The sequence below is a fragment of the Phytophthora parasitica genome, assembly GCF_000247585.1.
Source record: "Phytophthora parasitica INRA-310 unplaced genomic scaffold supercont2.2, whole genome shotgun sequence".
Lineage (NCBI taxonomy): Eukaryota > Oomycota > Peronosporomycetes > Peronosporales > Peronosporaceae > Phytophthora > Phytophthora nicotianae.
Window position 1 is genome coordinate 619,387 of NW_008648988.1, and position 17,688 is coordinate 637,074.

The following is a 17,688-nucleotide window of genomic DNA, read 5'->3' on the forward strand; positions in this document are numbered from 1 at the left end:
CACCAGGGCCACGACCGCAAGAGCACAAAGGGGTGCCTTCTTGATGACTGGCACCACCTCAATACAAACTCTCATAGAAACCGGCGCGCGCAGTCTCTCCAGTCGCCGTCTCTTCCCACAGCTCATCACCTTGAAGTTGTGCAATGTCAGTCGAGCGAGGAGAACGGTTCTCACCGTACCCACTCGTGACAGTGGTGATCTTGTGCTGGAGACGATCAGTATGACGCCGCTCGTGGAGGAATTTCTCCGTGACGACGAGGGCGGACGCTCGACAAATGTTGTCAACACGCAAGGGCAGCGAACGTCAAGCGCAACTTGTTCGATGAATAGTTATTATTGAGCTTACGACGTCATGTTGGTTATCTCCCGCTCTAGATTTTGCGTGGCCATGGTTTCCTGTTGCAGTCGTTGCTGCAATTCGCGGTTGCGGCTCATTAGTTTCCGCAGTCGTTCGTGGTCGGAAGAGGACGACGAAGCTGCTGCACTGGTAGCTGACGAACACACGGACGACAAAGATGTCGTGGATGTCTTTCGCTGCATTCTATCATGCGGTGAGCGTGGGGATAGTGGCTTGACCCGTTCCATGTTGTGATGACGCACACGATGACTTGAACGGGTGGTCGATTGCCACTTTCGTGACGATCTTTGCCTGGGTGAGCCCGGACGAGACCTGGTGCTTGTGTCGGGGATCATATAGTGAGGATCGTCATCGTGTTCACTGCGAACGCTTTGCGGAGAATTGGGTCGACCTCCGTGCAAATTGGAGCGACTGTGCGGCGACACGTCGTGGTCGACACGACGGAATGCGTAGTTGCCATTGCTACTACAATCGGCTTCATACTCTTGCTCCAAACGCCACGCATTCTTGTGCTTACTCTTGGGTGAAGTGGATCGATGTCTCGTTTGATCTCGCTGCTGTGAGTACTCCTGATCTTGAGGTGCGTCTCGCTGTGCTGCAATCGTGTTTTCATTGCGAACAAGCATCCACTCGGAAAAGAGGGAGTTCTGAGCTTGGAGCGACGCCAGGTCTTCTTGAAGCTCGCATACTTGCTGCTCCACTTGAGATTTTTCATCTTTTACGCTTTCCAGTCGCACCTTCCAGTCCTTTTCGCGGGTGAACTGCTCGTCCTTCAGATGTCGGATCTTTGACCAAAAGAACAAGCCCGTAAGAAAGCCACCCGACTGGTGAGATTAGCTACTCTTACCGTTTGCATCAAAGTCTCGTTGTCCACTTCGGCATCACGAAGTTGCATCTTGAGATCTTGGCACTCCTGCGTCGCAGCAGATGCGAGTTCAAGTCGACGGACAAGTGCACGACTCCGCTGCTCCAGTGCAGCGTTCACTTCGCCCAGTGTGACCAATTGCTGCTCCAGAGTCTCACGCATCGCTCGATCTTCTCGTGCCTGATCGTGGATACGCTGCATGTTTTCTAACTCGTTGGTGATCTCGGTCTGAGCTTGTTGTAAATCTGCTTCAAGCTGTCGCCGAGCCTCCTGAGCCGCACGCTGTGCGTTATCCCTTGCATGGATTTCGTCCTCGAGCGCTTTGATACGAGCTCTATCGCGCTGAGATCGCTCGCGATACGTTTGAATCTCTTCCTCTTTGCGTGACAGCTCGTCTTCAAGCTCCTCGATCGTGAGCTTCAGCGTTGACTGTATCTTGTTCACCTGCTCTTTATCCCAAGCTGAATGATGCTTTAAACTGCTACTCGAAGTATCTTGTTGAGAACTTGTGGCACGCATGGGGCTTGGTTGGGTCGGAGGAGACGGCGAAGCCAATAGTGCACTCTTCTCACGTTCGAGCTCTAACGCCTTCGCTACAGTTCGTTCGTTCTTCTCTTTTTCGAGTCGTAGCTCACGTTTTAATTTGCCCACAGTCTCTTTAAGTTCCCGTACGTAAGCTTGCGTCTCAGCTCGGCAGGATGCAACTACAGGTGATGCCTCGTTGCCGAGGAGCGCTTTCAGTCGACGAACTTCCCGCTCCGCAGCTTCACGAACTTTCGTTTCCTCCTGGTGAGTACACAGCACGAATCAATCATGAACTCAACTCGAAAAAGGATAGCACCGATAGAGAAGATGGCATACCTTCACTTTCTCCGTGAGTGCAGCAAATTTACGGCATAGCACACGCAACTGTGCTGTTGCCTCTGACGGGGATAAATTCGTCTTCAGCCCTGCTTTCAGTAGAGCTGCATTTGATGGTGACTTGCTCTTCACGACAGCTCCTTGATTCTCCAAGAATGCAACCTGCAACACCAGCAAAACAAGATGTTATCAATCTCCAGAGCTTGGTGGCGATAATTTTGCAGCACAACGCATTACCGATGCATCTGCACAACAGAAAATGTCAGCATCAGAGAAAAATGAAGAAAGCGTGGCTCCACAATAGGAATCTGAGCCCCACCTCGAGTCGATACCTCATTGTCCTTACCACGTTCCGATGCTGGATCCTCGTGTTGTTTGCTGTCCATTTTTGCTGCAGCCTTGAGAGCAGTCTTCGGCCTTTACCTCAGCTTATGCGGCAATGAATGGGTTGTCGAAATAAAGTGACAACGGGTAACTCCTACCATGCGCTCGTGCAGGGAGTAAGTTTTTTAGCTCCATTTTCCAAAATAAGTGGATTGCAACACCCCACTAGTGAACAGGAGGACATTGGACAACACAGCAAGAAGAACAACAAAAGAATCATCATCACATGCTCATCTAACGAATGGGTTTAATTAATGCACAGTTTAGTTGGGGGTGTCCATGCCGGCACGGACGCCACCACGAGCAATGAGGTCGGCGATGTCGTCCTTGTTAGCGAGCGAGGACGAGCGCACGTCCTGCACGAGACGCTGCACCTTCTTCTCCTGCTTGAGGTACTGCAGAGCCATGTTGCCCAGGTTGCTCTCCGGAAGAGCCTCCGTGAACTGGAGACCCTCACGGTAGACGATCTTACTGGCCAGGCTCGAGGCCACGATGGAGCGGATGTAAGCCAGAGGCACGTTCTGGTGCACGCGGTCCAGGGCCAACTCGCGGAGCTTGGGCGGTAGGTGCTCCTCAATCAGCGTGAACAGGATCTGCTGGTCCTCATCGCACACGTTGTCGAAGTGGGCCAGGACGGCATCGTGCACGCGGGTGATGGCGCGACTGATGCGCTCACTGGCGGGCGGCAGGGCCGACGACGGGTCCTTCTTGTACTCACGGAACAGCAGCTGAGCCTCGACGCGGGCCAGGGAGCGCAGCTTGTCCACCACCTCGACGACCAGCTCGTCCTTGACGGCAAGGAACTCGTCAGTCTCGAGCAGCATGCTGGCAACGATCTCGTACGACGAGCACACCACACCACACTTGTTGGCCGAACTGTCCTTGACGATGACGACGCCGGCGTTGTCGAACAGTAGCTGACGCGCCTCAGGCGTCACGAACAGGTTGGCACCTTCCACGATGAGGCCCGACGACGGCTTGCCATCGGCGTCAAGGTAGTCCTGCCAGTTGTTCTCGTTGATGGTGTTGGGGCGGCCACCAGCGGGGATGAACAGGTCGCTCTTGACGCGGTTGTGCATCGTGTTACGGGCGCGAATGCCCTCGGCCGTGCTGATGTCGTGCTTGACACCGGTAGCAGACGCGATCTTGGAGTCATCGAAGCTCGACAGAGGCAGCGACTCGTCCACAAGACGCAGCAGCTCGCCCATGTCCAGACCCTGAGGGTCCTCGATCACGCCCGTGCCGTCGCAAATGCCGACCACGCGCAGGTTGGTGCCGTACTCGCGGTGCAGGATCTTGATGACGTTGCCGGCCACATCACCGTCCGTTCCGCCGGTGATCTTGACCGTGAACGGCTGCTTGGTGGGGTCGATGTTCTGCGAGCGCAGAGCCACATCGGCGAAGACAGCGACACCCTCACTGGTAACACCGTACACCTTGTGGTTGAAGCCAGCGTCAGGCTTGGAACTGATGAAGGCGCGCGGCACCGGGTAGCCACGGTATGCAGCACGGTTAGTCATCCAGACAATGTCCTCAGGGATGATGTTCTCATCGGGGCCCAGGTAGATGAGCTCGTCCTGGCCGTAGTAGTCGACGATCTTCTCCTTCACAGCCTCGTCCGTGGTGTTCAGGTCAAGCAGAGCGTCCGAGAAGGCCTTGACACTCTTGCGAATGATGAAGTCACGCGGAGCCATGTCACCAACGGGTCCGACGATGGGGTCGCAAAGCACCACGGCCTTGGAGCCACCCTCCGGGATGTCCTTGTTCTTAAGCTGCTGAGCGAAAGCCAGGTTGTACGCCTCGTTGTACTGACGAGCGCTCTCCAGCGCGTGGGCGTCCGTGGAGCTGGGGTACACCATACGGAGACCACCGCGAGCAATGTCACGGAAACGCACGTGGAAGCCCTTGAAGCGACGGCCGTAGATGAAGAAGACACCGAACGGCGTGTCCTTGCCCACTGTGCCGTAGCCCAAGACCTTGGGGTCCATGCGGAGCGACAGAGCGTAGCGTTCACGCACGAACTTGTTGGTACGAAGCGTGCCGCGAACGGCATCGGCCATAGTGTTGAGCAACTCGATGGCGTCCTCCTGCTCCACGTTGCGACGGATGTCGGCCTTGATCTCATCGACAATAGCGTCCTGCTCGGCGTCAGTCATCTGCTTCTGCTGGGGGTCGAACTTGGTGAGGAAGAAGTCCGAGATGCGCGAAGCGAACGGCAGGTGCTGCTCGTGCTCGAGCGTCTCCATGATGCGCGTCAGCGAGTACGCGAACGGGTCCTTCTTGGCCAGAACACCGTGCATCATGTTGCCGTAGGCGTAGATGAGCTCAGCGCGCGAGATACCCAGGTCCGGGTGCTGCAGCGTGAGGTTCACCGGTCGGTCGTCCACCCACTTGAGGTACTTGAGGTTGCCCGAGATCTTGGACCACTCGAACTCGAAGTTGTCCTTCAGAGCCTGCTCACTGGGCTGCACCAGGATACGGACCATGGCCACGTGGTCGTTGTCACCGCTGTTGACCACGTCCAGGTGGGCACGGACGACGTTGAGGTTGCACAGACCCAGGTAGGTGGCGGCCTTCTGCATGAAGCCCTTGGGGAGGACGTTGGACGCAGCGATGGTCAGCATGGTCTGCGGGGCGCTGGTAGCGTACTTGTTCTCCTTGGTGCGGGACTCCCAGTTGTGCTCCACGTCCACGACGACACCCTCGGTGCCCTTGACGCGGTGGAACAGCTCCATCTGCTTGGCGAGACGACGCGGGTGACTGAACTGCACGTACATGGAGTTGCTGCTGTTCAGGAAGGCGTCCACGGCCTCGGGCTCGAAGTGCGGGCCCGCGGCGGGGTACGCCTCGTCGCCGGCGTGCTTGCCGGCCTGGATGTCGGCGCAGAACTGCTGGATGGTGGCGCGAGCGAGCTTCTCGTCCTCCGTCTTGTTCAGGAAGGGCTCCTGCTGTCCGAAGCGGAAGATGTCGAGGCCGAGCGAGTCGTCCAGCGCTGTGAAGATCTTGACACGGGCCAGTGGAGCACCGTCCACCGTCTGAGGGAGCTGGTCCAGCACGTTGGCCAGACGTCCGGGGAAGTTGGCACCCGAACGGAAGTGCGAGAAGACCTTCTGGTCGGGCGAGCGCAGGAGAACCTCCGGCTGCTCGGCGCCCACCAGAGCCGTGATGGCGTTCAGGTGCTGCAGGCGGTCCTCCTCGTGGATGGAGCGGAAGTACGACGGCGGCATGTTCTCGAGGAACCAGGGCACGGCGTTGCCGGCGGCCTCCTTCTGGAATTTGTCAAGGGACTGCAGCAGCTCCTTCTCGCAGACCTCCACGTCCGCGTCGCTCTGCGCCGAGAAGGCCCGGGCCAGCGACGTCTGGAGCGGACGGCTGTGCATGGTCGACTGCGCGCGGCGCAGCGCTCGGAACTGGGAAACTTGCATCATCTGAGCGAGGCTTCCTTCTGCTTGGACGGGGGCAGGCGCTTGTCACGGACGGAGCGGAATGAGGAATGAAAACTGGTCCTGAGTTCTGCGAGCGGCGCAAGCGGATCGGAAGCGTACGGCGTATCCGCTCGCTCGTCCACACACAAGTGCAAGCTCGGCGGTCTCCGGCCAAATCGCGTTGCACCTGTGACGTGGCAAGCGACTAGGTGTGCACTTTTAAACAAACTGTGTCAAAAACCTTGTGCATCACCAGAGACAGACCCGAAGTTGCACCGGAAATTATGTCTGTACACTTGAACACGAAAAGCTGTGCAGCACATCCGGCAAAGGCACTGGATTCAACTTCCTCCAACCAAGTCCGCCCGCCGTGGGCCTTTGGCTGGCGTCTGATGTCAGTCTAGGTGGCAATGGTCCTTCACACAGGAGCGTATTGGGAGATCTCGATGACAATTTCACGCAGGTTGTAGCCACTGCAAGAGATACCTTCGCTAATCGCAACATGACGAAGCCTCCAGGCCCCACCTCACAATCACTCGAGCTGCTTAACGGCAGGTTGAACTTCGCTTGAATTTGCACGCGCTTCAACCACGTGTTAAGCTTTGCGCAATGCCTCGAGCGGCTCCAATTGGCTCTGCTTGGTATCAGCGCCAGCAAAATCATGCGAGGAGGCATGGCAAGGCTAAAGTTTAGCTGCTAAAATAACAAGCCGTCGCACGCCGCTTGGACGGGGCGGGCGGACATCAGTCAGTTCAAATGGCAGATGGAGATGACGCTGATGCACTGCAAGCTCACGGCGAATCTACGTCAGAAATGAGCGGCGAGGACCAGTCCTTGGCACCTGCAACTGCAACTGGAGGCACAGGATCTGCGGAAGGACGAACTCGTGGCGAGTTGAAGCTCGTGGACGGACATTCCAGCGCAGATGCTGCGGAGCCAATTCAACCGGGCGCATCGAACTGTAGCCAGGGCGCAATCTCGCCTACAACGCCTTCGGCAGAGAAGGCGGAAGTTCCAGAGGTTACTTCCAGCCTAGAACTTGCCGCTCTCCGCCTAGAGCTCACACAACTCCGACAAACGCTAGAGGAGGAACAAGACGACGTCGAAGAAGGAAATGCTGCGACGGTGACGGCAACCGCAGACAACACAGATAATGAGACCGTCGAGTACCAGGTAGTTGACTTTGCCGAAGGAATCTACCGCGGCCAAGTTCAAGCGTTTGATGCACCGCAGCAGAAGGAATGGCGACCTCACGGACGAGGCGTGCTCACAACTGCGACAGGCCACACGTACTGCGGGCAATGGCACAACGGGACACAAGTACACTACGGCACGCGCTACAGTCCCACACTGCGTTATGAAGGCACCGTCGGTGGTGGGAGCACGCCCACAGCATGCCATGGAGTGGGGCTTTACGCGTTTGGTGCACTGTTCGTCGGGTGTTGGGTATCTGCTGGCCCACTCCAACCGCACGACCTCAACAGCCTACAGAGCTCAACAGATACTTCAAGTATGATATCTGTAGACGGATGGTGCCATGGTCTCCATTGTGTCCATCACACTGCCGAGGTGCATAAGTGTACCTTCAAGTTGCCTTCCGATGCTCGTTCGCAGTCTCAACCGCAGCGCGGCTTGATGGTAGCGGATGAAAAGCTCCAGTATTGGCGCCGACACGCGCTTACCCGAGCGTTGAGCGCGTGGATTCGGCACTGTTGTGACTTCAACATCACTCAAGCGAGGCGGAGCAGACTTCTTGCGTTACAGACTCAAGCACAAGCTCGTCAAGCGGAACAGCGAGCTATCAGCGAAGATCTGGAGCGACAGAAGGCTGCTAAAAGCCAAGATGCCACTGAGTTGTTGACTTTGCTCGCCAGATCTCGAGAGGTGCTGGAGCAGCGAAGCCAGCGTCGACAACTGTATGCTCAGCGACTTGCCAGTGCCATCCAGCAGCGCGATCATGCTCGAGCTTGTGTGGCAAAGCAAGATAATGCTGTGAAGGCTTTGGAGATTGAGTTGCAAGAAGTCACGGATCTGTTGAAGGAGGCTAGGCAGGCTCAAGATAACTGCACACAGTACACTCGCGAGCTGCATGTGCTCAAGCGACAGATCGAGAACGCTTCCGTCAAGCTCAACGCGGCTCGGTATGAACAGCGTCAGCAAGCCTCTCAACAAGAGCAGGAGCCACAGTCGAGCTTGTCGCAACGAAGCGATCCACCAACACCCATAACGAAGACGCCTCGAGCGCGAGAATGCGCTGATGACAACAACTCTGTGCATCAAAGCCGGAGAGGGAGCACACGACGTAGTGTCACGCTTGGACAGCAATTTGTCTGTGGTGTCCCGGGTTGCATGTGCGGTATCCCACGCGACGTCTTCCTGCGCGTGGCCGGAGCACTGAACGACGAGTGAAGAGTAAGGCACAACCTGTTACTCGAGTTTTGCGGTTGTTCCGCTGTCTTGGCTCAGACGAATCGATATTCTGATCTTGGCTGGTGCTCTGCTAGGCCTTCACGGAATGTTGGTCCGATGGAAGTGCTTCTCTGCTCCTCCATCGCGTGGGGTGCGGGCGACATGCGCATTAAGCCCAACTCGCTTTCGCTTGTGATTGTCAGCACCACTCTCTGCGTGCCTGGACCATGACCGACGCTTTTGTCCGCCATCATCGGCCCAATAGTTCCTCGTACACTCTCCGAGTCGACAAGAAATCATTCCTGCAAATGTGGCAATTCAAAAAGAGCTCTTTGTCCCGTCAAATTGTCCCATGATGAAAGAACTCACATGGACACCAGCTAGATACGGATAAAATGAATTCAATGCCAGTGTTATCAAGATCTTGTCACTGCGTGCCCGACTATTTCTTGGAGCCGATCGTCCCATTGCTTTTGGGGCCACCATTAGCTGTAGCCGTTTGAGTGTTGCTGTCTTCATAGATTTTGCTTACATAGTCGATCATGCGCTGCGACTCGTGTTTGATTCTCTCCTCAACGCCAGCAAGGGCGTCGCGCAAGGAAGAATCTGTCAATATGCGGCGCATACTGCCCAGCAGCTCGTCGTCGCGCCTGTGCAGTGCTGCCAGGCAATTGTGATCCTCTTCTAGATGCGCTTCGATCTCTGCAGCCTTCTCTTCGAGCTCTTGAGCGACAGCTGAGACGCCCAACGCTCGATACGATGTGATCTCGCCGCGCATCGGGGCCAGCTTCGCTTCGTTTTCCTCCACTCTCGACATCATGAACTTGACGCATGGCAACTCGCTTTCAAAATAGTTGAGCGAAGCCTCTAGTTGCTGCGAAATACAAGCCGTCTGCTTGGCACGCAGCGTGTGCACTTGGCTGTGAGCAAGCCTCGCCTGACGAACTTCATTCTCCACTCTGCCCACCTCGGTAGTGATGACGCGGCGACGCTGCGCTCGGGAGAATCGCCGCGTTACGTGCTGGTGCTCGGCACGGAATCGTGCAATGTCAGCGATGAAGCGCTCTTCAACTGCACGCATGTCTTCATCAGCTTGGTGTTGCTCTCCAACTGCGCGTTGTAGTTCACTCTTCACTGCACGTAACTGAGCCTCCAATTCCTCCTGTTTTTGGCGCAGCGTCTGTACCTCAGCGCTCGCTGCCGTCTTCTTTTTGCGTAGCGGTGCCAGCTCTGTGTCCTTGCGGTCTTGCATATCCTGCAGGGACTTGGTCACTTCCTGCATCAGGGTTTCATCTTCCACTGTTTGTGTATCGTCCTCAGGACTATCTTCGTCTTCCTCTGCTTCCTCCTCCACTTTATGTTGTTCAGAGCTGCGGACTCGCTCCTCGACCAACTTGGTGAGCTTCTTGAGACGTGTTTCATACAGTGACAACGCATCGCTACGCAGATCACGTCGCTGGAACGATTCTCGGATCGTTTGACCTCGCACAGCTTCGTCCGCCTTCGTCACTTGTGCAATCTTGGCCTCCAGATCCTGGACATCCTTCGTCAGCGGCGAGTCCAGATCCACGCCATGCAGCGACAGCGCGTGTGCACGCACCAACCGACTCAAACTCTTTGCAGCACGTTCGGCTTCTGCATCAATGTCCTCAGCATCCTCCACATCCCCCTGTAACTGGTCGGCAATGGCCCTTACAGCTGCAACAACCTCTCCAGCCATCTGTCGATGCGGTGCTGTTCCCATTGCCTCCATCGTGTCGGAACTGCTCTCGACAGAGAGGCAGTTGGCTAGTAGAGCCTCTAAGTTGTCCAGTACAGCAGCAGCAGGCCGGGAACGAAGTACGTTGCTCAGCAGCAGAGACAGCGCGTCGCTCTGGAAGAAGGTGAGGATGGTATCAGTGTGCACGTAAAGTCTGCTCCAGCCTAGCAGCCCCACGAGCGCCGCGTGGGTGTCGGGGATGGCCGCCGCCACCTCCAGTCGCTGCGCTAGCGGTAGTTGCGCCGGAATTTCTTCGTGCTCGACTGGGCTTTTGTTGCCCACAGGCGACGCATTGTCTGTCTTGGACTTGGACTTCTTCTTTTTGCTTTTGGGTTTCTTCTTGGAGCTGGCGGTTGAGGAAGTGGGTGTGCCGCTACTGGCACTCGCAGTGCTACTGCCACCCATGCTGTTGGTCTTGGTCAGCGAGCTGAACATGTTGGTGGTCTTGACGGCCTCGTGTGCCAGCATCTCGTTGTATGCTTGTCCCGGTGCGATTTCTAGATTTGCAAGATCGCGAAGAGCTGTGTAGTACTTCTAGTCGCGTAGTACTGATATTTCGAGATTTGCAAGAACCGGGCAAAGCAATATAGTACTGTAGTGTTGTAACGCTACATGTGGCCTTTAATATTAAAATTGTATAATGCATTAGTACTATTTAAACGGCTACTTAAGTAAGTCCGATTATTTAGTGGGTACTTGACCTGTTTTAAACACACTTGTGTCTACTTATACGAGCTCACATCGGCCTGTTTAAGAAAAGGCACTTTCCAAACACTTGTTTTGTAGCTTGTGTCAATTCTAAAAAATATTAAACCGTATAAGTATATTATTAGAGTATATTTTCAAATGGACCATCTTGTTCGAGATACGACATCGGACCCGAACTACTCCGATTTAACACCAACAGTATGTACGTATGATTAGCTGCGTTTCTCTGGAAGACATCAGACTGTAAAGCAACAGAGACCCATAGCGTGCGCAGCTCGGTGGTGTGCATTCGCAGCAGCAGTTAGCCATGACAGCGTGAGCGACGTTGTCGTGCATTCAGTATCCTGCAAGTAGGATAAGTATTCAAGATTACAGCAATCGGAAATAGTCACAATTGCCATGACATCAATTCCACGAACACCAAATTGAAGTTCTTGAATATCTACAAGTCTATGATGGGGCTATCAAACAGTTACTTCTAAAACTGCGTTGGTGTCTTTCGTTATACATGTACTGAGGCCGAAATGAATTTGAATTTGTTGCGGCTACACGAACATGCAAACCAAAGTCATGACAACAGCTATTATTTAGCCTTAAAGTTGTCACGAAACCTGCTTTCAAAAGTACTGCATCTCAACCTCTTTGTTCTCTACTAAAATAAACTCAAAAGAAAAAAAAACGCTCGAGATCTGTACGCAAATGTCCAAACCATCCGCCGACCCAATGAATTTTTCCTTCACGTGGCATGTACAATACCGCACACACAACCACTAGTTGTCAACCAGGTTCGCCTATTCCACCGCAAACGTTGACAGGTATATACAGAATGCATATGAGTGCATCATGAGTTCATTCCTTGTATCCGCTCCCGATTTCGGGGCCTGCATACATGGATTCCACGGAAATATTCATAATCGGCGCAGCCGGCGAGATAGCAAATTCGGGTCGTTATCATGCTTATGATATCTTGAACATCTCCCGACAATATTCTCAAGTGCCTAGGACCATAATGATCCGATGGTCCGATCATTCACCCTCGATACGCTAACGGTTAAAGCCGTCAGTCGGGTTGAGAAAGATGCCAGCGCGATTTAAGGAGAATCGGTATCTCTTGGAACAGAATCATGGGGCAATTTGCGTCGCAATGAGCAATGCAGCTTGGCGCTACTTAAGTATGTGTTTGATTAAAACGTACTGACTATAGTCCGAGGCTGAAGATCTCGTCCTCGGCATTGACATCACCCTCCTTCTTCACCTCCTCTTCTTCACCATCAGACACCTCTTTCTTGACCGACTCGGTGTCCGACGCTTCCTGTTCGGCCTCCGCAGTCTTGTCCTCTGACGCGGCCTGTGCCTCGCCAATCTTGGCCGCAGCAGCTCGCAGCGCGGCCTCATTATGCTCGCGAGCAGCCTGCTGGACTTGTTCATTAATTGACGGCGTGTCCGTCTTGGACTCTTCCGCATCAGTAGCTATCGTAGCCGTAGCATTCATCATTTCCATCGCCTGTGAGGGCGCAGCCGTGAGTGAGTCCATTAGGAACGCCGTCTCATCCGTTGCGCTTGTAGTCATGGGCATCGACACTGCAGGCGGTACTGCTACCGCTTGCGGCACTCCCGCCGCCGATAGAGAGGCATCAGCTGGAGCTGATACCATGGGCGTATTGGCGGTATCTCCTCCTGCAGCATTGGCGACAATGGGGTCCAGTCGGTGCCGCGAGCAAAATCGTGCAAACCATCCGGGTGAGGCTTTGAAGTTGGCCATCTTCTCGTAGTTCTTGGACAGGATAATGGCCTGTTGGCGCACGGCTGTCTGGGTGAGCGGCATGAGCTGATAGGGCTGAGACTCACGCATGCGCACGATCCACTGATACAATTCCTCCTCGAAGGGCGCATTCCGCTTGAATCCGCCGCGCTTGCGCTTGTCACGGTTGTGTTCATTGCCCATGTAGTAGCGGTTGCGGATAGTGTCCTTCATTTGTTTGAGCTTGCGGATAGCCCCCTCCGACACGCCATAGCGCTTGGCAAGATCCACATTCTTCACCTTGGCCTCGCGCTGGATGATCTCCAAGATTTCCATGCGCTCCTGGTCGTTGAGACGGCGTCCGGCGCCGCGAGGTCCCATCGTCACCTGCTGCTTCGAGTCACTCTTTGTCGCTCTTGACCACCGCCGATATTCTTTTCTGCTTTTGGACTGGCCTCTTCCTAAGTACGAAATCATTGGTCCAGAACGAAGCCTAAACAACACCACTGTCACACTAAATAGTGTACATATTGTGTACGTGGTGCCATTTTGCTGATCTGGATGAAGCAGGCGGAGACGGTGAAGTTGGCCAAGCCCAAGAGGAAGCGACGCAAGCCGCGCTCGCTGCTTCTGCTACTCAAGAGTTTCGTGGGTCTGCGTGTGCGCATCGACCTGAAGAATGATTCGGTATTGGAAGGCGTGGTTCAGGAGGTTGTGCAGGATATGGACTTCACCCTGCTAGACGCCTGCGAGACCAAACCGAACGTGAGTCCGCTTGCAAGTGTAAAAAATCTTTCGGTAGTAGATGCTAACACCGCTATGCCCGTAACTGTAGGGCACTACGCTGATGCTGGACGAGGTGTTCGTCATGGGCAAGACGGTGCTATATGTTCACATCCCCGACCGGATCAACATCACGCAGCACCTCCAGCAATACGTGCGTCCTGCTGAGTCTTGTGATGTTGTGTTAAAGGGAATCATTAACCTGTTGATATTGCTGTTGTTAACTAAATTTGTAGACACGGATGATTCGGCAGAGCGCTACAATGTATACTCGAGCGAAGCGAACGACCAGCTCACGACCAGGGCAATAAATACCAGAAAAAAAATGTATACGTGGATATTATACAGGTGGAAGGCGCTGCGCTGCCGGTGGAGCCGGTCTTCTAGAGTACTGCTGCTGCCTGTTCTGAGGAGAGTTGCTGGATCCAGTAAGTGCAAACTTGAGACCACCCCCAAGAGTCTTCTGGAGCTCGGTGACGCGGGCCTTGAGCTGCAGAATGTGCTCTTTCTGGAATTCTGCTTCGCGCATCTTCTCCTTGCGCTCACGCATCACCTCAGTACTCACCGAGAGCTTCTTGTTCACTGCGCTATTGGCAATGGATACAGTGGATTTGAACTTGGCTTCGCGCACCTCTTGGGTCTGCATGCGCACGTTGTGGAACTCACGTCGCAGCTCATTCACCTGGGTAGTAAGTATTGCGTTTTCGCGCTGTAGCCTATGCAACTCGCTCTCGCTGATAGCCATGCCTTTCATGATTTTTCGCTTGAGTGACTCAACTTCTTTCTCGAGATATTCACGCTGTCGATTGTACTCGGCCTGCGAGTTTGGTTCCTTAGCATCCGGCGTGACTCCGTCCTCGTACTTCTTGTTCAGCGCCATGACAGCCACTTTGAGAGCCTTCTTGTTATCCAGAAGCTGAGCACACCCCAGCAAATCCGTCTGTACCTGTCGTACTAGCGCCTTGCCTAAAGCCACCTGTGCAGCCTGCAAGTTCAGTTCTTTTTGCATACCATCCATCTTGAGTCGCAGCTCTCCGATCATGAGGTCTAACGCAGCGTTACTCTTATGATACTGCTCCAACTCTGCATCCATCTCTTCAATTTGCGTCTTCATATCAGCGATTTCCTGCTCGCGCGGCTCAATCTGACGCTTGAGCTCCTTGATCTTGTAGTCCAGTACAAACTTGAATTTCTCCAACTCCTGGTTCTTCTTCTTAAGATCGTAGATACGCTTCTCCTTGTCTTGGATGGTCTCCTCACGCTCTCGAATCTCCTTCTTGTGGCCTTGGATATCTTTTTCCAGACCGCGGATGTTCTCTGTCAACTCCTTCCCTTTCTCTTCAAGAGATCGGATCTCCTCGCGTTGGTCCTCAATATCTTTTTGAAGCGCAGAGAATTTCTTCTTCATGATGCCATTTTCACCTTTGAGACGTAGTGTTGCCTCGCGCTCGTCTGACAGCTTCAGCTCGTACTTACTCTTGAGCTCCTCTACCTCGAGCTCTGCATCCTCTTCAAGAGAACGCTTCAGCGCTTCGTTTGTTGCAATAAGCTCCTCCTTAGCCTGCGCACAGACTGCTTGAAGTTCCTGCTCATGAGCTACCTTTTGGTCGTACTCAGTTGTCATTTCTGCTAGGAACTGGGTGTGGCTTTCAACGAGTAGGTGGTTTTCTTCCTCGAATCGTGTATTCTGCTCGCCACGTGCCTGTTCCAGTGCTGCGTAGCGCGCTTTTTCAGCTTCAACTTTCGCTTCATACGTGGTTTTCAGTTCTTGCACCTCACTTCGGTGCGTTGCAGCCATCTCACGCATTTTCTTTTGATATTCATTCTCCATTTCGTTCTTGTCGTTCTGCAAGTCGCCACAGCGTTGTCGATCTTGCGTTAGCTCGGCTGTGAACTTGTCCGATACTTCCTTAATCTTCTCCTTATAGTTGAGATCCTTTAACCGAAGTTGATACTCGTTGTGCAGCGTTAGCTCATCCACCTTGGACTTGAGCTCGTTCATAAGACGATTCTTCTCTTCTAGATCGGATTTCGTTACCAGGATTTCCTCTGCGAAAGGCAAACCCGAGCCATTAGCCCCGCCTCCACCGCTTAGCATTGTGCTATCACTTCGAGCTTCTCTGGAACCCACCGCACCGCCTCCTGGACCACTGCTAGCACCACTGGCACCCCCTTTTCCGATCACGTTTTGCGTCTCAAAGATGCATAACGAACCATCTTCACCAGCAGAAAAGAGGTATTGGTTGTCGAACGATAGTCGAAGTCGTGATACTGGGAGATCATGGCAATGATACTCTGTGTATGACTGCAAAGCTGAGCTTGCACCTCCAGCAGCAGTTGCTAACGTCGTTCCTGTTTGAGCTGTGGGCGACATAGAGCCTGGAGAGGTAGATGTCTGTCCTCCTCCGCTTAATAATGCAGGCACTGGATGGTCTTTCTCGAGTGGCAAACGGTATAATCTCACAGTTCCGGGACGATTAGGCTCTGCTGATCCGACAAGGAGCACTTGCTGCGAATTTGCGAGAGCTAATGGGCCTAAAGCAGCCCCACTTCCGCCAACGTAAAGGTCGTTCCGTACCAAGCCCGAAGCCATATCAATCTCTTTGAGCATATTATCGGAGCCTGTTACGTACGCTACATCTCCTTCAGGAGATAGCGCAGCATCAATGTACGAGCAACGTGCCTGCGAGTGACCATCACCAACTTTAGACGCTGAACGTAAGCTCCACAATAACACTGTACCATCAGCGCCACAGGTTAGCAGCTTCCGGTCGTCAGATTTCCATGAGATAGCCGTCACACGATTCGAATGCCCACGAAGCACGGACACCAACTCGCCCGTGTATGTAGCATACACGTGGACGACGTTGCTGTTTGCTGCAGCGAAGAATTGACCACCATTCGAGAAGCGCACCTCGCGACAACCTTTGATAGTAAACTCACGACAAGAGCGAATGTCATCCATGAGTACGTTGAGCATTCGCAGCTTGTCAGTAAAGCCCACTGCGACGTGCAAGCCCGATGGGTGGAAGGCCACACAAAGTGCGTCTTCACGGAAAAACTTGAGGATATCGGTTGACTTGTCCAGGTAATTCCATACGCGCACAGATCGATCGAGTGCACAAGTTACTACTAACGGCTTGCGAATGCACGTATCGAGACCAGTGATATGGCAGCTCCCATTGCTACTCGGTGCATGGAAAGCTGTCGAGACGACCTCGAAATTCATGGCATCTTCCTTGAGGATATCGGTGCTCGACAGTGTCAGTGCGTACATCTGGTTGTTGTCAAGCGAACACACGAGCAGATCTTCACTTGGACTGATAGCCAAGTCCTTGATTGTGCTGGCATCGCCCTCGATTCGAAAAGTCTTTGCCTTTTTGTAGTACTCGCGCGATCCACCGTCGTCGCTTCGATCGTAAATGCGCACACAACCTCCCGATCCTCCACAAACGAAGCCCTTTGAGTAGCCCAGCAAGGAGCTCACAAAGCTGCCATCTCCCGTGGTACCAGTCGTTGCCGGCGTCAAAATCTGTCTAAACTCAAACTGTTCGAATAACCACAATTCCCCCGAGTCTGCAGCTGCGACGACGCGGTCGTCTGAGACCCAAGCATGGCGTAAGAAGTGCGCGGGCTCCCTTTTCAGCGGCGTGGCCTGCAGTCTCAGCTGTCCGTCTGCGAACCGGAAGAACTTGAGGAGTCCGTTGCCACTCACACACACTGTGAAAGGGTCAACTGGACTAAAATCTGCCTGGTGCACTGCGTTGCCTTGTGGTGTCGAGGCTTTGACACTCGCAAGTAGTTTGGTCTTCTCCCACAGCCAGAGCGAAAGAACCCAATCCGGCGCGCCACCCTGCGTGACGCAGTACTTGCTGTCACCTGAGAAGGCCACCCAGACAAAAGTGTCCGCCAGTCCGTCACTAAGCGTCAGCGTCCTGCGTCGCCGCAGCGTATTCAGGTCGTGGATGTGCACCACTGCGCGCTCGGCCTGTTCCGCCACAGCGACGTAGCGTTTGTTAGGCGCCACGGCAAGCGCCGTGATGCCACGTCCCGTAGTCTCAACGCCATGTATAAACTGCTGCTCCTTAGACTCGAGATTGTAAATAATGACGTTGTGGCCGCACGGATACACGAGCACGCTCTCCTCCGCAAACGCGACATTGTTGTGAACACTTCCCTTGAGCCCGAAAAAGTGGCTACACGTTTGGTGTTTAGCGTTAGAAAGAGTCAACACCATAGCGCACTAGTTCAGTGCAATTCCTTACCGATGGATGAGCCCCGGCGCGCTGCTGGTGTTGCTAGCGCCGCCCGCCATGACAGCCTACCCTGGAATATTAATTCAAAGTTGAAGCGATAAACGTCGCTTCATGCTCAAAAATAAAAAACGGCCGAACA

At 53.9% G+C, this 17,688-nt stretch overlaps 7 protein-coding genes across 7 annotated transcripts; 2 read left to right on the forward strand and 5 right to left on the reverse strand.

Annotated features, from left to right (window-relative positions):
• Positions 1-342: 342 nt before the first annotated feature.
• PPTG_02252 (hypothetical protein) lies at positions 343-2,470 on the reverse strand (the record flags this gene model as incomplete). Its single annotated transcript, XM_008893296.1, has 5 exons — positions 343-1,143; positions 1,206-2,009; positions 2,085-2,246; positions 2,322-2,329; positions 2,404-2,470. The coding sequence occupies 5 exons, from the start codon at positions 2,468-2,470 to the stop codon at positions 343-345; spliced, it is 1,842 nt and encodes a 613-aa protein (XP_008891544.1).
• A 214-nt stretch (positions 2,471-2,684) lies between these two features.
• On the reverse strand, positions 2,685-8,681 carry PPTG_02253 (hypothetical protein). The gene has a single exon (XM_008893297.1). The coding sequence runs from the start codon at positions 5,894-5,896 to the stop codon at positions 2,732-2,734; it is 3,165 nt and encodes a 1,054-aa protein (XP_008891545.1). The 5' UTR covers positions 5,897-8,681; the 3' UTR covers positions 2,685-2,731.
• PPTG_02254 (hypothetical protein) lies at positions 6,551-8,816 on the forward strand. The gene has a single exon (XM_008893298.1). It carries the CDS (start codon positions 6,650-6,652, stop codon positions 8,300-8,302), a length of 1,653 nt encoding a protein of 550 aa, XP_008891546.1. The 5' UTR covers positions 6,551-6,649; the 3' UTR covers positions 8,303-8,816.
• PPTG_02255 (hypothetical protein) lies at positions 8,684-10,585 on the reverse strand. The gene has a single exon (XM_008893299.1). It carries the CDS (start codon positions 10,527-10,529, stop codon positions 8,745-8,747), a length of 1,785 nt encoding a protein of 594 aa, XP_008891547.1. The 5' UTR covers positions 10,530-10,585; the 3' UTR covers positions 8,684-8,744.
• A 675-nt stretch (positions 10,586-11,260) lies between these two features.
• On the reverse strand, positions 11,261-12,966 carry PPTG_02256 (hypothetical protein). Its single transcript, XM_008893300.1, has one exon. The coding sequence runs from the start codon at positions 12,889-12,891 to the stop codon at positions 11,968-11,970; it is 924 nt and encodes a 307-aa protein (XP_008891548.1). The 5' UTR covers positions 12,892-12,966; the 3' UTR covers positions 11,261-11,967.
• Positions 12,967-13,049: 83 nt separating this feature from the next.
• Positions 13,050-13,944, forward strand: PPTG_02257 (hypothetical protein). Its single transcript, XM_008893301.1, has 3 exons — positions 13,050-13,275; positions 13,346-13,447; positions 13,530-13,944. Exons 1-3 carry the CDS (start codon positions 13,072-13,074, stop codon positions 13,602-13,604), a joined length of 381 nt encoding a protein of 126 aa, XP_008891549.1. The 5' UTR covers positions 13,050-13,071; the 3' UTR covers positions 13,605-13,944.
• On the reverse strand, positions 13,606-17,608 carry PPTG_02258 (hypothetical protein; the record flags this gene model as incomplete). Its single annotated transcript, XM_008893302.1, has 2 exons — positions 13,606-17,489; positions 17,559-17,608. The coding sequence occupies 2 exons, from the start codon at positions 17,606-17,608 to the stop codon at positions 13,634-13,636; spliced, it is 3,906 nt and encodes a 1,301-aa protein (XP_008891550.1). The 3' UTR covers positions 13,606-13,633.
• Positions 17,609-17,688: the final 80 nt, after the last annotated feature.